The sequence below is a fragment of the Diabrotica undecimpunctata genome, chromosome 2, assembly GCF_040954645.1.
Source record: "Diabrotica undecimpunctata isolate CICGRU chromosome 2, icDiaUnde3, whole genome shotgun sequence".
Classification (NCBI taxonomy): domain Eukaryota; kingdom Metazoa; phylum Arthropoda; class Insecta; order Coleoptera; family Chrysomelidae; genus Diabrotica; species Diabrotica undecimpunctata.
Genome location: NC_092804.1, coordinates 53,294,501 through 53,315,550, shown reverse-complemented (window position 1 = coordinate 53,315,550; position 21,050 = coordinate 53,294,501). Strand labels below are relative to the sequence as shown.

The following is a 21,050-nucleotide window of genomic DNA, read 5'->3' as shown; positions in this document are numbered from 1 at the left end:
TCTACAGAATTCACTTCAAATTTAGGGCTTAACACAATACCCCAGAAGTTCAAAATCATTAATTTACCAGAAGGAATTTAAAGGGATTAGATCTGAATGGTACAAATCTAAATCTGGTGGGTGAAATAAAGATCATTGGTGTAATATTATACTAGAGGTTCACTTGGAATCAGCAGATAGAAGAAATAACCAAGAGAGCGGTGACCACCTTAACGGTAGTCAGGTGCACTCTGGAAAAATGTGGGTGCTAGACGTGGGCTTGCTAGACGCGAGAACCTGAAGAAAATCGGCGCGGGACCGTTAAGGTTGGAGGCATAGTTTGGAGGAAGACAAGGCTAGATTTGGGCTATAGCGCGCCATTGGAGGGAGACAGAGAGCAACGCAATAGCTAGATCATAACACAGTAACATAAGAAATCAAATTAAGAGGCTACATCAGCGCGTCATCAAGACGGAAAACGCGTCCCAAGATTGCAGCTTTAATTTTGAATATTTTGTCGAGCTATTTGGCACACATATACGTGATATAGTGAAGAATGGCGGTACAGAGCTCAATTTGAGAAATATATTAGTATGTGGTAATTAATCTATAACTAAATAAAATATTGCAAAAACGAGTCTGTACCGCCATTAAGCAAAACAAAAAAATACACTTTCTTCAAATAAACTTTTTTTATCCCATGCCTAGATTTTGTGTCACATTGGAATTACTAAAATCGATTATCTGTAACAAGAAATAGAACTTAACTGAGTGAGTTGGCAACACATAGAAATAGTCACCGCCATCACATTTGCAGAATTTGCACACGTACGTCTGTTTTCTGTGTAAGTAATAGCACGAGTCTGCTCTGTTATCTGCATCGATATCTGTTCATGCAGATATTGGAATATTATTGTGGATTATGGATATTAAGATATTGGAATTCGTTACTGTTGATTCATAGTGAAGTAGTTTTTGTTTAAAATTAATTTAATATATTTGTGTAATAGAACTGAGTTGTTGAACTATTTGAAAAAATAGATTATTATTCATTGTGAGTTTTATAGGTAAGTATATTTTACGTAAAAATATTTCAAATTATAATACGAGTATATAGTTTTAGGAGGATTTTTTATTCTAGAAATATAAAAATATTTTTAAAAATGGGAAAAATTTCTCAAGCGAAAAATAAAGTCACGCCTTCCAAGAAAAGGTCCAAATCCGTGCTAAAATCATTCGAAAATCGAAATTAAAGCCACCACAAATTTTAATAATGTAAATATAAGCAATCTAATGTTGTCATAAATAAAAGTGTGAAAAGTTGTTTCTCATGAAAATGAAATTGGTAATAAATCTGTATTTAGGTACATAAATCCTGACTAGTACAAATTTTTTCAGGTAGGTAGATATTCATTGGCGACAATATTTTCGAACTTATATTTTTTACTTGCTATACATCAGTATGCATTAATCTCTAGTTCATTTCTTACGGCTAAACTATTTGATATATACGTTTATAATAAAAGTTATAAGTAGAGCTTGGATCGAGCGAGCAATTTCCAGGGTAGTATTTCCTTTATACTTCATTTGTTTAGATGTATACATTATTAATTTAGGTGATATAATGCGACTGCTCGTGCATTCACTAAGCAAAAATCAAAGTATTCTCGCCATTAAACATGTATTTGTATGTCAATGTTTAGCCGTAACAAAAGGAAATCAGATATTTGGAGCACTCTGTTTAACGTAGTAAAATAAACAAGTTCTTGCAGGAATTGTAATCGTTCAGTTTTTCAAAATATTGAAAATACCATGATGTAAGTATCTACATTATTCTAATTTTGTGGAATTTACCAGTTATATTTTTAGTGGAACTGACAGCATTCAAACTGACACGCAACCTGACTGTGCAACCAGTAACTGGGTTGACTCCATAGTAAGCGTTGGCGACAGTGTTGATGATAGTAAAGCTTGTTTTACAAAAAATTCAAAGTTAGTATTGTTACTTTTACTATTATTTACATTAAAACAAAGTGTAACGAAACAATTTTGTCTTATATTATATTAAATTTATTTTAGTATTCTGCCTGAACCTTTAAGTGACAGAAGGATAATAGACATTGGTTATTTCTTTCAACAAATTTTTAGTTCAGAAAATCATAAGCTATTCAATTGCAATATTACAAATATGGAAGTAATACCAGAAATTAAAAAAGGTTTTATGTCATCTTTTACGTTAAAATGTAAAATGTGTAATGTTACACAGCAGATATATTCTGAAAATCCTCAAAATGTGACATGTGAAGACATCGACATTAACTCAGCAATTACACTGGGAACTGTGTCAACTAGAAATGGGTTTTAAACGTTACAAGAATTATGGTAACATGGATAATAATTTGGCTGAACACTACAATTCTATAGTATCTAAATTTGTTGGGGGTAAAAGTGTAAATTTTTTAAAGAGAGGATCATATCAGACGAGGTGTGAAGCTGCTGCAATTTCGTATAATGCTGAGCCGGACTATTACTCCATAATTACGGAAACTCCCTTGAGCGAACTGCGAAATATTTTTACAAATAAACAAATACAAAAAATGAATTCCCGAAGAAAACGTTCCGCTAAACTAAATAGTGATAGAAAAGCTCGTCGTCAAATGTTGCGTAATAAAAAAAAACCGAAACGGTAGCTTCCGCTGACGGAGATTATGAAGCTACAATTCAGTCTCAACCCGATATGGACTCTGATGAATACGAGGCGAAAGAAAAAATATTTCTAAGTAATTAAAAAAAAAAAAGAAACAAAAGAACAAATAATGGATATAGACAAAACAACCCGAGGTCAGTGTTTTTCAGTTCAGTGGCTCGAAGCAAGACATAAAAGAATCACTGCATCACATTTTGGCAAAATTTGTACATTAAAATCTATCACTTCTAGGTTAAGAACAGTCTGCAGTTTATTATATTCTAAATTTAAAGGTAACGAAAATACTAAATATGGACAAATACATGAGTATTTTGAAATAGAAGCATTTGAGACCAAGATGAATTGTAAAATAATTAAATGTGGACTATTTATTGATGAAGAACATTGTTTTCTTGGAGCAAGTCCAGATGGGTTAGTGGGTGATGATGCTTTAATTGAAATTAAATGTCCCCCTTCCATTAAATCTATGACTCCTGAAGCAGCTGTAGAGAAAAAAAAACTGCCTTATCTTCAAGTCATCTTCTTATCATACATTAAACTGATAAGTTTTAAGCTATAGGTGACGTTAACAACACAAAGCATGAAGTAGACCGTCGAGTGCGAAATGAAGCAGTTGAAGTGCGGTATTGGGTCATTGGCAAATGGATGATCGACAGTCTATCAGACAACTATCTAGTGCATGTGATCTATGAGCTTCTAGTGTTTATCGAATTATAAAATCCTATAAATTTTACCCTTATAAAATACCTTATGTTATGATTACTTCATCAATTAAACGAAGATGATCCTGATCGTCGAAGTCAAATTTGTGAAGAATTTAATGAAATCATAAAAACAACCAACATCGATTGTACGTGTTTTTCCGACGAGTGTTATACGTTAAACGGTGCATGTTAAACGGTGAAGACAATAGACATAATTGTCGTTATTGGAGTAACAGTAATCCGCATTTATTCATTGAGACACATAAACAAACACTTCAGAAACTAAATGTATGGGTTGGAATTTTAGGGAATCACGTTATTGGACCATTATTTTTTTAAGGCAATCTCAACGGAACAGCTTATTTAAATTTGTTAGAAGACGTTATTGATCCACTGATAACTGACACATTGGAATCTGATGATAATCTTTTAAACGAGCGTTTCCAGGGCGTTGGATTGGCAGAAGGGGTACAATAGAGTGGTCGGCCAGATCACAGGATCTTTCGCCTTTAGATTTTTTTTGTGTGGGGACACTTAATATCGAAAATATACTACACTCCGCCTGTAGATCTTGTAGAGTTGCGACAAAGAATTGTGACAGAATGCCGATTATTCACACCGAAGTTATTTGCAAATGTACGAAGGGGCTTTGAAAATATACTGTATTATTGTATGGAGGTCACAGGAGGTCATTTCGAACATTAAATTGGTTAATTTGATGAAATTTTATGTTTTTTGTTATTACTGATGTTCAACCAATAAATTAGCCAAAATTATCTTCAAAGTTATTTCGTAAATTAAAAAAAAGTATCGTGTAGAGGAAAAAATACCCTTCAAATGATGTGCCACTCTACCACACTTGCTATTAAAAAAAAACCTGGGGGTTGATGGGTGGCAGTAGGGGGTTACATTTGAGGGCATGAATTTTGCATGAAAATTCGTCCCCCTCCCAATACAAATTGACGTGTTTTTTATTTTGAAAAAAAACTCTTGTTTTCTGAGTTTCTGGGGGGGTGGGGTCAAATTTTCGTTGGAACACACTGTATATTATTATTAAATTTATGATAGGTACTTACTAATTCTTAAGCTAAGATGTTTTATACTAATTTTCGTAAAAAAACGTTTGTTAAAATTTATATACTTATGTTTATGCTTTTTTGTATAATAAATAAATAATAAAATATTTTCATAAAATCTTTATGCTTTTTTTGTGTTTCTTTATGCTTTTCAATCCGAGCCGAACGGTAATTATCACAATATTGTGCCTTCCTTTTTGATAGTATCACGTACTGCCGACGCACTGTTGCTAAAGATTCGCAAAACTTTCAAAAGACGGTGCGGCTACTATTTCTCGAATTAATATTGATGACGCGCAGATGTAGCCTCTTAAGGATACTGTATAAATGATGATTTCTGACCACATGGTATTTGCAGGGAATGGCGACAAGAACTCGATAGGCTGACTATACATCACGGTGACACACGTGTATGGGTGCCAGGCCATCAGGGAATACACGACAAAGAAACAGCGGATACGTCCTAACAGAAGATTGGTTACAACTTACTTCGCATAAGACCTGTACAAGCTGGTACAGGATTCCAAAATTCTGGAATGGGTATCATGAAAAGCCAATTGGCGATAGGACGCCAAATGTATAACAGGCCGCTTCCAAAAAAAGATGGTATAATGTGGATTTATAAAATATATTGAAAAATGAACAAGGTACATTAGTAGAGAGTACTGATTTTAATTAGGTCAACAAAGAAATCCTTTGTTTCGTATTTGTACTACTTACCTCACATTTATAGCATTGAATATGGAAACTATGATCCAGTGCTACTACCCTAACTGTTTCTTCTTCTCCGGGTTCGGGCATAATGGGCTGTTTGCAAACCCAACATCTTGGTGCAAATATTCTGTAAACACAAATAAGTGATTATTATAAAGATTCACACTTTTTTGACATGGCGTATGGCATTTCGTATATTAAACTGCTTACAAATTTAAAAAAAAAATAAAATTTTATGGAAATGAAAATTATTCAGTTGTTATACTTCGTCGAGTTACCCTAGTTTAAAAAAAATGAATGTTCTACGTTTTTTAGAACCGGAGATATTGCAATTTTTTCAGTGCGCCCAATTTGAAGTTCCAATCTAAAAATCTGGCGGGCTTCAAACTTCTACCCGACCATTCACCATTGGCTTTCAATGCGCGAGAATCTATTTTATTCTATAAAATTACAGTAAAAATACTTTAATCGCTTTTTTATCGAAATCACATTTTTCAAAACTGGAAGACGTTTTTCTCAAAATCTACTATACAATATCAGTAAAACAGTATTTTTGGTATCTTTATATATACGACCACTAAATAAACCTCTAAAACCTTCGAACTTTTTATAAAATCGCGTATAAAGTACTTAAAAATTTACTTCTGAAAGGTTTATTTATTAGTTTCTTCTTCTTAGCCTTCTGTCGTCCATGTTTGGACATAGGCCTCTCCCAACTCCTTCCATCGGTCTCTATCCTGAGCAACATATTTCCAATTTGTTCCGGCTATTCTTTTAATGTCATCAACCCATCTCATCTGTGGTCTTCCTCTTGGTCGTTTACTTTCGTAAGGTCTCCAATGTTGTATTGTAGTATTCCAACGTTGGTCTTTTTGTCTAGCAGTGTGGCCCGCGAAGTTCCATTTAAGTTTGGCAATTTTTGTTGTTATGTCTTCGACTTTTGTTTTGGATCTTACCCAGTCGTTCCTCTTTTTTCTGACAGTCGTATACATTGCTCTTTCCATTGTTCTTTCTGTTGTGGCTAGTTTATTCATGTTTGCCTTGGTTAGGGTCCAAGTTTGACATCCATATGTCATGATAGGAAGGATGCATTGGTTGAACACTTTGCTCCTTAAGTATTGGGGTATTTTGCGGTTGCTTAGTTATCCAACTAAGTTTTCTAAATCCTGTCCATGCTAGTCTTGCTCTTCTAGTAATTTCCGCACTTTGATTCTGTTTGTCAAGTTTCAGGATTTGGCCTAGGTAGATATATTCCTGGATTTGTTCTTGTCCTCCTTCATTTTTAGGCCGACGTACTGGGAGCTGGCTGCTAGTTCCCCCATCATAATTTGCAGTTCCTCGAATGTGCTCGCTATAATCACTATGTCGTCAGCGAATCTGAGGTGGTTTAACTTGTTGCCATTAATGTTAATGCCATAGGTTGACCAATTTGTAGTTTTGAAGACGTCTTCTAGGGATAGGTTGAAAAGCTTTGGCGATATTACGTCTCCTTGTCTCACTCCTCTCTTAATGGGGATGGGATTTGTATTTTCGTCTAGTTGTACTATCATAGTTGCATTTTCATATATATTATGTATTAGTTGCCTATAGCTCAAATCTACTCTACAATTATTAATAGCTTGTTCTATGGCCCACATCTCGATACTATCAAACGCCTTTTCATAGTCGGCGAAGGCAAGAAATACGGGTAGTTGGTATTAATTTGCCTTCTCTATCAATGTTCTCATTATCAGCAGATGGTCTGATGTACTATATCCTTTGCGGAAGCCAGCCTGTTCAACCGGTTGGTAATTGTCCATTTTGTAGGTTAACCGGTTGTTAATAATTCTCATAAATAGTTTGTATACTTGACTGAGCAACGATATAGGTCTATAAGTCTGTAGATCACATTTGTCCCCTTTTTTGTGTAAGAGTATTTCTAGACTCGTTCCAGTCTTTAGGGATCTTGCTATTATGTAGACATCTATTAAATAGCTCTGTTAGTACAGGGATTGTTAATGTCTTGCTTCTTTTCAAGAGCTCGGCAATTATACCGTAGTGTCCTGGAGCTTTATTATTTTTTAGCTCTTTTGAAGCTCTTTCTATTTCGAATCCCTTTAATTTGGTAGTACTTCTGATTCCACGTTTTTTATTTTTCTTTTGACGTTCTCCTTTGTTGTTTCATTAGGCTGGCCTTGCGAGCTGTACAAGGATGTGTAGAAGTCTTCGACAATATTTGTTATTTTATATTTGTCCTTCTGTTCCTTATTGTTGGCGTCTTTAATTTTAATGATTTTTTGAACTTCCAGTGCGGGTCTTAGACATTTTAAGCCTCTGGTGTTTTCAATGACTCGCTCTACTAAGTTCTCGTTCCATTTTCGTATGCCGCGTTTTAGTTTTTTTCTAATTGTTTTATTAAGTTCTCTGTATTCTTGAGTATAGCGTTTGTTTTGCGCTAGTAGTTGTCTTCTTGCCGTCATTAGCTGTTTAGTTTTATTACTTATTTTGTCTTCTTTAGTCCTTGTTTTCTTTGCGACCTGTAGTCCTGCTGCGAGGAGGTTTTTATTTATGTTTTTATTAATCTCGTGAATTTGATCTTGATGATGTGAAGGATCAGATTCGAACTTATCAGCTAAGACCTTTTATTAGTTTAAGTCTCACGAGTTGAATACCGATGGAATTAAAAAAAAAATTCTTACAGAAAGGCAGAAAAGTGTCTGCTACATTAACACGTATCTTTTGGAAGACAACTATGTCCTCTATAAAACGATCAGATACCTGTTATATTTTTTTAACTATTTTTTTTTCTAGACTGAGGTATAGAACCTATAAATGTAGTAATTACTGATTTTATGATCTAGAAAAATATTAGAGATGAAGGACCCGAACAAAGCAACTACGCTTTTTATAAATTATTTACTTAATTATAAAAGCTTACTTGTGGAAATCTTCTATACAGTGGACTCTATTGGTAGCATCTACAGTAAAAGGTATTCCATCAAGACTTTTACCACAAACCACACAACAGAAACATTTTGGATGATAGGGTTTACCAGTGGCTCTCAAAATTCTATCTAGAATTGGTTTTTGACAAACACAGCACTTCTCAAGGGTATTCTAAAACAAAAATTGTAAAATATTTTCAATAAAATAATACTCAAAATGAAAACGAAAACTTACCAAATAGTCTTCTTCACAGTAAGGTTTACCATCTAGAGCATAGAAGGGTTTTCCCTGTAAATTTATTGCACAATGGTGGCAGGTGAAGCATTTGGTGTGGTATAACTGGTCCATTGCAGTACAGCCACTATTCTCGCCTATGATCTACAATTTATTTTATTCGTTCAAAATGAGTTTAGTTTATTAAAGTTTATAAGTTTCGAAAAGTAATATGAAAATGTACTGGAATACACATGTTTAATCAAAAAAATAAATTTCTCAAACTTCTGGCACTGAATGAAATCCCTCAATTAGCAGCAAAATTTCGGCGTATTCTCCAATTTTGCTAGAGCATTTCACGTTAAGAACGAAACATTGCTTAGATAGGACTACGTATTTCTTATGGACGATAGAAGCGCGCCGATGCCACGACAGGCACAAGCACGATTCAGGGTTGTATTTGTATTTTATTTTCCACAGAAATGAAATTAAAATGAATGTTTTCTAACTTAACTCACTAGAAGTGTCCATCGGACACAAGAGATGAAAAGTAGGGAAAATGATATTAATTTAATAAATATTATCTACAAAAGATAATTTTATTTTATATTATTTTTATTTATTAACGACAGGTTAATTGTTTTTCGGTGAGAATACAACATGCCATTAGAATCATGGTCATTACAAAGTAATTATCTTCATACCTCATACCTAGAACGATAACAAGGGTTTGTGGTTGTTTAGTAGTTATTCTGACTTCACAGTTCAATGTTCATTGAAAATGGAAATTCAAAAATTAAGCTACGGGAATATATTAGACATCCGTGCAAAACAAATCATTTTAAATGTATTTAATTATCACCTAAATTTCAAGAGTGGCGAAAGTGTTAGAAGTTTAATCGATAAAGTAAGTGCTATGACGGGATTAGGTTCTAGTTCTATTTCTAAAATACACAAAGAAGCTGAGGAAGGAGGACTAAGGCCCATAAAAAAAAGAAAACGTACCAAAAGTAGAGTGAACAGCAGAAAGTTTATAGAAAGTGCATAGTTTTTTCTTTAAAAATTTACCGCCGACATTGAACAAAGTTTTTGCACTAGTTAAAAAAGACAAACATTTAGTAAACATGTCACGCACAAAAATGTAGAGAATACTCCATGAAATGAACTTTATTTTTGCAAACGAGGAATAAAGTCGAGGCACAGCATTTGCGTGAGATAAAAAAAGGATACACCGTAGTTTGTTTGGATAAAACTTGAGTGAATATCGGACAGTGTTTCCAAAGAATGAAAGAACCTCTCAGTGAAACATGTATTTCATCTACATAAACCTGTCTTTATCGATAATATTTATGTATTTAGCTTACCTTGTCTCCACACTTCACGCAAATACCATAAACATCTTCCTGATCAACATCACTCACTTCTCCACCTCTCATTCCTTGTACTAGTAGATCAGTCAAACTATCCACTTCTTGTTCCTTAGGATGACCAATGCGGCTTACCGACTGACTGGGGCCAGTGGCAGTACTGCTAGCTCCACTGACGTACGGAGCGTACAGTGAGTAATTTGAACGAGATGACATCTGACTTGGGGGGCGAGGGTTGATGGGTTCATAGATGGACTCGTACGTGGAGGAAGACTGAAAAATAATATTAAAATCTGCTTCTGAAGATACGATAGTATTAAAATTAAAACATGCAATTTACTAAAATTCATGCAGTTATGAGTTGTTGCATAATGTTGTACGTTTGCTACACTACAATACACTAGCACTACAATAATATAAAAATGTTGCCAAGTACTACAGAAAATGCCTATTGATATGTTTAAAATACATTCTTATTTATTTCTGTGGTTATAAGAAAAAAATTGAAAAGCTTTCTAAATCGTCAAATCTTCCTCTTCAAGTTCCATCTTTTATCGAAGGTTGGAAATCATCATGGCTATGCGCTACTGAATTAAAACCAGTCCCTCAGGTTCAGAAGCCAGAATATTCTTTGTCTTCCTACATTTCGCCGTGCTGGCGATGCTGAAATACTCTCATACTCCGGTCTGGACCGTAGATTGGAATTGAAAGTGAAGTATGAAGGTATGTTGGGGGTATCGAAAGGTACGAGGGACACGGTAATATGTTATACGGATGGCTCGGGAACTGACAAAACCGGGCTTTTTTGTAGCTTTTGTATTAGTTAACTTGTTACTGTTTCTCTGACGGAGACATTAGCCCTGCAGGGATCAAAGCTGGAATTCAGGATCATCATATAATTATGTATTCGGATAGCCCATCAGCTTTGAAAGCGGTGATAAATCCTATCAAACGACAGGGCTGCATAACAACCTGTTTTAAAGCTCTGAATTCGTTGCAGGTTAAAAATAACACTGTAGCTGTTAAATGGGTGCCTGGGCATTCCGGTATTGGGGGAAAGAGGCAGATGATAAAGCAGCTAAGGAACGTACAGAGCAGGTGTGTTTCTGATCTGAGCCCACTTACCCAGTTTCGTATCAGAAATATAAAACTGATTTACACCTGCTAAGATAGAACAAGAGGGCCGATTGCCGTCAGACTAAGGAAGCCTTCAGTTCAGTCTTGTTAGGAAAACAACTAACTGCTTAAAAATAGACACGAAATTCAGAAGTTAGTACAGGTCCTCACAGGTTACGCTAACCTCGCGAGACGGGAAAACACCAGCGGGCTCCGCCAATCAGTAATGTGTTTCAGGTGCGAGAAGGAAGAAACAGCCTAACATTTTGTGGGCGACTGTCCAGTCTGTGCTAACGCGAGGCAGCAATGGTTTCACTTTCACCAAACAACCTTCAAAGAGGTAGCGACGGAGATCAAGCTTGAAAGGCTTGACGCCCAGTCAAGCAGACCGTGCGTCTATAATGGTAGGCCCGGTAGGAACCCTGAATAGGAATAAATTTTTCTAAATCTCACTATAAGGCAATCACAACGGATCTAAGACTTGCGTCCAGTCGCTAAAGTGCAGCCCTTAGCAAAAAAAGACACTGAATTAGGATTCTTCTATAACACCAAAATTGAAAGGCGACCAATGTTTTTTATATGATGACCAATGGAACTTATATTTTCTTGTTTTAGTGTCCACGTCTCCATGCCATAAATAAGAGTACTAATATGTCGACAAAATAGAAACTTTTTAAGTTAAATGAATAATACGTACGTGCTATTTCAACAACTAGGTTATAACTGTGACATATCGGTTTTAGTGACTAAGTAACCATACCACGGTAAGCGTTGTATGAAGGGGGGAATTTTCGACTTTTGTGTCAAAATGACAGCTGTGTTATTTAACTAGTTTGTATTAACTTCAAATTCATTTTGGTGCATTGAAGTTATAATTTTTTTACAAAAAATTATTAATCTACTAATAAATTATTGCTCTGGTTTTCTATTTCATAGAGTAAGCAATTATTTATAAGCTAATAACGAAAATAATATTAATTGATATTTTAACTTGTACTTAATTTGACATATCTTAATTCTCACATCAACGACATACGCTTGAATAAAATATTTTGATTTAATTCGATAAATCTAATGACGATACATATGCAAAGATCGAGGTCGGCCAGGTTTATGCGTATTAAGGTATCTACAAAGTAGATAAGTACATCAAGTAATACGGATTTAAGGAATATGGATGTATAATTTATCTAAAAGTAACTAAAATCAAAGACTTGCCGCTTGCAATAAAAATCCAAGGCGCGTACACACTTGAGCAAATTTATTCGCACGAACGCTGTGCGCACAAAAATGCTAGGTCTATACGTGCACCCGCACGTATGCTATCCGTCGGTACTCGGTTTCTGTACGACATCAAATAATATTTACGCGTCAATTTGCTCAGTTTGGACGGTATTTGTGAATGTAGCGATTGTGCCCGTATGCTGTACAGATTGATTTTATTTAAAAATTGTTTAATTCGAAATTTTTTTAAAAAGAATGGAGTGGAAAAACGGACAGTGCTTCTAGTTTTAATTAACGAATATGAAAAAACATCCAATTTTATGAAAAGTCAAACATCCTCAGCATTTTTCGCGAAATAATAAATTCGATGCATGGCAAAGTATTAAATAATTTAAAAGTACACGAACATGAAGAAAAACAGAAAATAAGCAGTCTTTTATGATTGTTTCGAAGAGAAAAAGGTAAAGGAGTCAAAACTATTCGAACAGGAAAGGCATGTATTCTCTAGTTCGTTGTAGATTCGTAATGAACGGGGGTCAAAATTTGTGGTTAAATTTGAAAAAATCTCATGACGTATAACCACGATATATTACCAGGTAACTTTAAAAATGTATGGCTTACTTTTATATGAATCTCCGGTCGCTAAGAAACGTAGAGTTATAGCTAGTCGTTCTTTAACCGGAACATTAGTTTTTCAAAATCTATCGAAGACATACGAACAAAATTTTGAAATTGTCCACTTTATTCTTAACGAACAGATCCACTATATATCTGCCAGCTTCTATAGAACTGTGTTATCCACCATCGCTTATCCCGCTTTTTTTCTGTCTAAGTTTACTATGAATTACTACGTAGGCTGCACTTTCTGTCTCTTTCCTTGTTGACATCTAGTATAAAGCTAAACCGACGCACAACCGGAGCACCCCTATAATAATGTGTTAAAGAACGTGTGTGCGCGCAAAGCGTACATGCAAGTAAATTTACTCAATTCAGGACGCGCCTTTATAGTCAACTGACATACATAATATTGTTCTGAAGCTATTTTCTTGTGGCATTTTAAAGTAATTTCTATTTAAATGGGAATAAGGCACAACTAAAGGTTAAAGTACGTTTATTGACGTTTCAATTTCCACTTCTGAAATTTAGATTTCCGAAGTGGAAATTGACGATTTGAAACGTCAATAAACGTACTTTAACCTTTAATTGTGGCTTATTCCCATTTAAATAGTAATGACATACATAAGCCAACGCCAGAAAGTTTCAAGTTTCATACAGCCACCCATAAATCAAAAATAATTTAGACTGTGAAACTTGATAACTAAGAGATCAGGCAATTGATGAATATACGTAACTAGTGTCATTAAAAAAATGTGTAAGGGGTTAATACGAATTTAGCAAATCTATATACAAGGAACATTTATTAGAATAAATCTGTACAACAGAATATCGAAGAACTCGACAGATACACCGTGTAAAGTCCACTAATAGTTGAAATATAAAAAAAATAATGAAACTATGAGCATAACTCTTCGTTGTTCAGTTGCCTGCCAACAGCATTTTCTTCACATGCACCAATGTGAGTAACATAAATAAATAACATATAACAAACATTACGTTATAATAAACTAATAATATAAGACATACACAACATATACCTCCCATAATATTTACCTGAGACAAATCACCAAATCCATATAAAGAATCGCAGTCACCATACTAATTGATAGATGGAAAAAAGCATGATTTAAAAACAAGCAGGAAAGCATATATACAATCTACATTATTTTAAACAATATGCAAGTAAGCAGCAAGATTAAATGTATTAAGTTAATAGCTATAAATGAGGACATAAATATTAATACATATGTAAAAAAATGCACAATTTTTATTTATTATTTTCTAAATTTAATAATGACATATCTATTTGTTTGTATTGCATACACAAATAACATTAACTCTCTTCGCAAAAATTTTCAAATTATAGTTGCAAACATGTATGATTTTTTCCAAAACAACAATTTCCCACAATTCAACCGAAGCTGCGCTAGGGAGGGCAATGGTCAATATCGGGGGTTCACATCCGAAAGGAAAAGGACGCTTCAAGGTGTTGTGTAGACTGTAGTCCTCTTCGTGGTCTCAGTCTGGAGTGGGGCGGTAAAAATACCAACTTACAAAAGGCTCATGATATAAGAGAACAGAATATGCGGGTAGCATGTGCATACAGAACTTCGTCAGCTGCGTCTCTCTCTGTGCGATTACATACTAACCAATAATGAAAAAATAGAAAAAAATAAATGCTTGGATACATAATTAGAATGGACGAGTACAGACTAGTAAAGTAAGTGAAAGGGGCCAAAAAACAAGAAAGAAGAAGGGGTAGACCTAGAAAGAGGTGGATGGAATAAATACAGGAAATCAGGACCAAGAGAGAAAAGCAGTGCAAGGGATGAAGGAAATGGCAGAAGACTGGAAGACGTGGAAGAAATGGGGAGAAGATGGATAGACGTCAACAAGATTTGACACTCTTATATAAGGGCATAAGGAATGCGAGAAGTAATGTTCTCAAATGGGAGTTTAACCTTTTGTCTCCAAAATACCATAAAAACGTAAGAGTTGCATTCTCTCAGAGGTACTTATAAGTACCATCCATTTTAGCTAGATAAATACGTCTACAATAACAGTATATGATTGTAAAGCCAACGGTACGTTTAGGGAACGTATTAGAATATATTAAGTTGAATTGCGCGCGCAGATATTTCATTTTATGACAAAGACTACGTGTTCATCGGAAAGTTTCCAATTATCTTTCTCGCCAAATCAGCTCATTCAACGTATTTTATTTGAGTTAATATTTTTGGGATTTTACATTTTATTGGAAAATGTTAATATATCGACATTTGTAGCTGGTACTTAAAAGTAACTTCGGTAATTCAAATAAAATTATAAGTGAATGTATAAATATCTGGGAGTGATATTATGATATTCTTTTCACTTGGCCTATGAGAGAATATATGAAAAGGCCACTTACTGTTGCGGAACTGGTAAATTTGATTGAAAATGACAATTTTGATCAATTTATCATAGATAATAGTATGTATACTGATACTGAATCAGGTTACGAAGAGTCTAACATTCAGTTGGTCCAACCAAGGGTATATCATACTGATCCACAAACTCCTGGAAGTCTTCAAGATGAGGAGCAAAAGCTATTGGATAATCATGAACACACAGTTAACAACAAAGAAGTTGAATATGAAGAAGACAGAAATCAACAAAAGGAAAATGTTGAAGATGAATACAATAATATAGAATTGGAAAGAAAAGGGATAAAATCAGAAAAGGTTACCACTATCCCCGAATTTCAGCAGTGTCCACTGATAAACGAGAAATTCTTTGGTAACCCTCCAACATATGCTGACGTATTTCTTGAACTCCTAGGGCCAACTTTTAATCATATTTGTTTTTTATTCAAACTTGTGTGCAATTCAAAAAGGAAAAACCCTTAATCTTGCAAAAGAAGAAGTACTTGTCTTTCTTGGTATAAACTTTGTACTGGGATATCATACATTGCCAAGTGTATCAAACTGCTGGTTCAACAGCTAAGGATTTGAATGTATCTATAATATTGTAAAACATGTCCAGAAATAGGTTTCATTAGATTCTTCAATGTTTACATCTCAAAGATTATAGTTTACTTACTAAAGAAAACAAAGATAGACTTTATAAAGTACGAACCATATTAGATATGCTGAATAATCAATTGTCAACACATTACAAAGACACTAGAGAACTCAGCGTTGACGAGCAAATTGTAAAATTCAAAGGCCGAAACTCAATAAAACAATACAATTCGATAAAGCCTATAACACGCGGTGTCAAAGCTTGGTGTTTATCAACATGGATTTGTAAAAAAAATTAGAAGTATTCCAGGGAAAATCCGAAATTATACAAAAAAGTTTGCAGAGTATAATACTGGGGAAAGCATAGTGTTTTTTAACAGAATTTTTTAACAGAAAGGGAATGGGAAAAAACACAAAATAATTTATTTTGATAATTACTAAAGTTCTGTAAAGCTACTAGAAAAATTAAAATTAGAAAATACGTTGGCATGTGGAACAATAAGACAGAATAGAGTGGGAAATCCAAAGCATATGACTGATGACAAAAAACTCACAAGAGGAAACTTTTGACTACCGAAAACAGAAAAAAAAATCGCAAAGATAAACATTGAGGTGGAAGCTCCAAAACAATCGTTTCATAGGTGGCGTAGATCATCGCGATCAATTACGTGCATCATATACCATCGATCGTATGTGTAAAAAATGGTAGCATAGACTATTTTTTGGTTTTATAGAAATAGCCTTTGTTAAAGAGTATGTGGTTGCCAAAAAACATTTTGAAATGTAAGAAACCACTAGTTTACTAAGCTTTCGTCAATAAATTGCTTTAGGTTTCATTGCATACAAAAGTAACGGTTCAAGAAGAAATCCTTTAGCAAAAAAAAGAGAAGATATACTATGGCATCAAGTCTATGCCGAGGAAATTTGGGTAGCCACTGGGTTCAATATGAAAAACAGAGGGGCAGATGGGAAATGTGCAGTGCCAAGAGTGTAGAGAATAAGCCTTATTTTAAATGTTCTACCTGTGGTGTGTTTCTTTGCTGCAATGAAAAGAAAAATTGCTTTGCAGAGTGCCACATTTTTAAATATTTGAATGTTCTCGTTTCTGACCGTAATAAAAATATTTCTAATAAATTTATACTATATTTACCACCGGTACTTTTCAGTACCGATAACCCTAATGTATTAAAATAGTTTTAAAGCTATGTTTTAATGGTTCTGTCAAAAAACAGAAACTATCTAAAACAGTGAAATTAGGTTTTTACACAGTTATCTGACAGATTTTAGTTCTTAGTTTTTGCAGAGGATATGATTTTAAAGTACCGTCAATAGACAAAGGGTTAACATATTTAGTCCACTTTTTCCTTACGTTATCTCAGAGTATTAGGGTTTGATTATTATGGTCTAGAAATGTATGGCTGGTTGTTCAGTGCTGTAGCTACCGTCACATTTTTATATATGTTTTTGATATATAAATATTGTGCTACTTTAATATAATGTTTTATTTGCATTCGGTTTCTAGTCATCTGTTCTATATGTAATAAGGTGTTCATCCTTGTTGAGGCTGAGGTAAGCGTCTAAATACCATGTATTTTGTTGTTAAAACAATTAATTTTTTAGTCCCATCTCTCGTCCCTCCGTATTCGGTCCCATCGAGTTTAAAAGTATCATCTGCGTATATGATGGTATTTAACAATTATTTTCCATTAATTTTTATACCATATTCCAAGTTGTGCAAAACATGTTTAAAGATTGTATCTGAATATAAATTAAACAATAGTGGAAACAGTACACAACCTCGCCTCTCCCTTTAGAATCGTACACTCTTCTGTCGACTTCTCATTATTACGAATGGTTGCTGTTTTACGGCAATATCTTCTTCTTCTTCCTTCTTGTATGTAGGCTTTAAAGCCTATTTCTTCTTTAATATTAGCCTCCTAAATTGTTTAAATTATCGCACCATCTTTTTCTTGGTCGGTCAATACTTCTTCGTCCATTTGGTGACTTATCCCGTGCTTCGTACTATCATATCCTCTACGATTCTACTAATCTGTTCGTTCCACTCCTGTTTCCGTTTTGTCACCCATCCATTTATGTCTTCTATATAGCATTCTCTTATGTTTTCGGTTCTCTCCCTATCCAACAGACTTTTCCGTTATATTCGCCGACGTATTTTCATCTATGTTATTTCTAGTAGTCGTCTGGTTTTATATGTATCAGATATTGTCTCCGTCGTGTGTGTTAATATAAGTCTAATTGCTGCTTTATAGATTCTTGTTTTTGTCTTTTCTTAGGTATTTGTTCTTCCAGGTTGTATCATTAAGAGATCCCGCCGCTTTACTTGCTTTTAAGCTGTTTGTCGTACTTCTTCTTCAACATCTCCGTAACTAGTTATATCTATTCCCAGATATATAAATCTTGCTTCCCACTTTATTATTTTCCCAGCAATATCGAGTTTACATCGTAGTGGGTATTTAGATGTTCTCCTACGACAATATAATTTTTCAATAATCCTGACGTCGCGGCTATCAACTCCTTTGTCTCTTAATATTTTAATTAACTTGTCATGATGTACTATATTATGGAATGCCTTTTTATAACCAATAAAAACGGCCATATTCTTATCTAAAACCAAACTGCGTTCCATCTAGATCTTCTTTCATAATCTTTCTTTATCAATGAACAGGCTACATACAAATAATACCTTTAGTTGAAGGGACATGGAAATTGGAATAGTACCATAGTCTCTGAATCGATTTAGGATTATAATTTTTGTAATTGAAGAATTTCAAGGTTTAATTATGTAACTGAAGTTGTAATATTAGACTATTTTATTAAGTTTTGTTTTACAAATACTCATTGTTGATTAAAAATTTTCAAATCAAGTTGCCCTCATACGGGCATGTAACATTTCAGAAATTCCGTAGCGCTTCAGAGTTAAATTTTTCTAAATGGCACAAAACAGCATCACAATAATAAAACATTGTGTTCTTGTTGAAGTTACACCTTTTGTCGAAGGTTGGAAATGATCTATAGGCTATGCGGATTTCGTTGATCGCCACTCCTAAAAATCTGCTATAATAGATTCGCAGTGAAAATAGAAATACAAGTAGTTTTAGTTGTGTACTTCAAATAATTTGACCATCAAACTTATTTAAACAGATACATGGAATATTTACTTAATCGAATCTTTGAAACTAAATATAATACTTTAACTTACTTGAGATCCCATGCTGTAATTATGAAAATCTTGTCCTGGCTGAGTAGCTCTCCTCAGTTCACTGTAACTCGAACTAACTGGCGATGGAGGGGGTAATAACTCCTTTGGTGGAGGGGGTAAGCTGGTGTTTACAGTACATGGTGCATAGTCAGCTAAAGCATTAGACATATCAAGTGGTGGAGGTGGTGGCGGCAAATCATCTGAAAAATTTAAATATAAAAACTCGTAAAAATACTTACGGAAAATTGAAACATTTTGTAACGTTATAAACATCACATGTTTATTTGTCACATGTCATTTTTCTTTAAATCATTATTTTATTTCAATTTCTTTCGATTTTATTCATCTATTAATATCTTTTATTCAATTCTTCAATTCTTCGATTAATTTACTAAATATTCTCTAATAATCTGAATTCCAATTTTAATTTTCACTTAAGATTCTAATTATAAATGAGATAGAACATACATAAAATGCTATGCCCCACTTCAGTCGACAAAGTATATCTGTGAGCTAGCTACTCTTGACTTCTGTCATGTCAGTTGTACTTCAAAATAGAAAAGGACATATTTTTTATAAATGTCCTTCATCTATAAAAGGAAATGCCTCTAATGAAAATTCATTTATATTGCTAAATCTTTCTTGAGTTTTTTGTTCTAAAATCAATTTTTCTTGCTCCTTCTTATTGGGTAGAACTTCCTAAAGCCTTGTAGTGTACCACACATGCGATAAAAACTGGAGCAGCATAGAAAATATGCAGAACTTAATAGCTACTTATGACAACAACGGCCTCGAATCAGGCATCTCCACCGACCTGAAAGCTACTCATCAGCAAGTTTTCCTGTGAAGCCAATATCAGAAGCCATCAGCAAGTAATCCTGTGAAGCCATAAGTATTATTTTTAAAATCTTTTTGTAAAGCTGCAGGCTCTGTTTTTGAATTTAATATTAAAATTTCCATTTTATATATTTTTTAATATTCATAACCTCACTTTTTTAAAGCCACGTTTTCAATTTTATATATGTAGGAATCTTACAAAATTTAACTAAGTTTAATAGTAATTCTATTTCATTTTATCCTTGCCATCTGCTATTTGTTTCATTGTAATTTTGGTAAAATAATTGGCAAGGAAGTTAACCCCCTTTGATGTTTCTTTAATACAGGCTGTTTAATATTCTAGTTTATGGGATGTTTTTGCAACTGTATATAATATATTTATGGAATAACTGTAGCTGTCAGTAGGGCCTATCCTCATGCTCTGGAGTACCTAACCACATGCTCTGGAGGACCTAACCACATAATCTGGAGGCCACATATATTTAGAAGCAAGCAGCCCATCGATGCCATAAATATCAGTTACAAATTTATTTAATGTAAAGCATTAGTCAGGGTTGTTTTTGCTACTTAAATATTATTTTTTTATGGTAAATAAATATGATTAGTTAAATCATGGTTTTAGTTACCAGCTAAATTTTCATTGTCTAATTTATAGTTTAAGACAAGACGGATTCACACTTGAGAGACTGAACTAGGCGAAGCATAGACGATAAGCTCCCATAGTTGATTGAGGTATTATTTTATAATAGTATTTCAATTCTCTTTGGTAGTGTTATCGTTACAACCTTGATTTATTTGTCCCAGCCAAATTCATTGTTCAGATTTACTTCTCAAGATAAGACGTTCTTACACCTGAGCTAAACGATGTCTAGCAATTGGCTCCCAAAGATAGTTTTGAGTTTTATTGTTCTACATTGGCTCCTAACTTTCAAAGGTAGTTATATTGTTACCCTTTGGCGTCGATCGTTTCTGATGGGTCGTTCGAAGGTTACAATTTTACAGATAATATAAGGTAATGGACATTCTATACTACAAGAATATTTAGAAAGTGCTGGAGTTTTATCTAAATGTAGTAACTACCCATCTATCTCACTAATTTTGCGCCCAAGTCAAATTCTATTGAGAATCATCAATGTCGCATGAAGACAAATACCATAAGAACAAGCAAGATTCGTTAAGGATAAAGGCACAAAGGAGCAAATTCTCAATTACAACAGCTCATTGAAAAAGCTTGAGAATTAAAAAGGCCTGTGGTCATGCTTTCTGGATTATCAGAAGACATTTGACTGTGTAAACTGGTAACGTTTTGTAAAAAATTATACACAAGATGGGGAGTTCCTTATCATCT

The 21,050-nt window shown here is 34.0% G+C and overlaps 1 protein-coding gene across 5 annotated transcripts in view; it reads right to left on the bottom strand.

The window, feature by feature from the left end:
* Zyx (lipoma-preferred partner zyxin) overlaps positions 1 to 21,050 on the bottom strand; it is a 46,887-nt gene that overhangs the window by 5,688 nt on the left and 20,149 nt on the right. For 4 of the 5 annotated variants that reach the window (XM_072522888.1, XM_072522887.1, XM_072522889.1 and 1 more), the window contains exons 6-11: positions 18,866 to 19,065; positions 13,697 to 13,741; positions 9,683 to 9,958; positions 8,340 to 8,483; positions 8,098 to 8,276; positions 5,187 to 5,307 (exon numbers count right to left, since the gene is read on the bottom strand). In XM_072522888.1, the coding sequence (XP_072378989.1) occupies positions 5,187 to 5,307; positions 8,098 to 8,276; positions 8,340 to 8,483; positions 9,683 to 9,958; positions 13,697 to 13,741; positions 18,866 to 19,065 (965 nt within the window). The remainder of the gene's footprint in view (positions 1 to 5,186; positions 5,308 to 8,097; positions 8,277 to 8,339; positions 8,484 to 9,682; positions 9,959 to 13,696; positions 13,742 to 18,865; positions 19,066 to 21,050) is intronic. The other variant, XM_072522891.1, reaches the window with a different exon arrangement.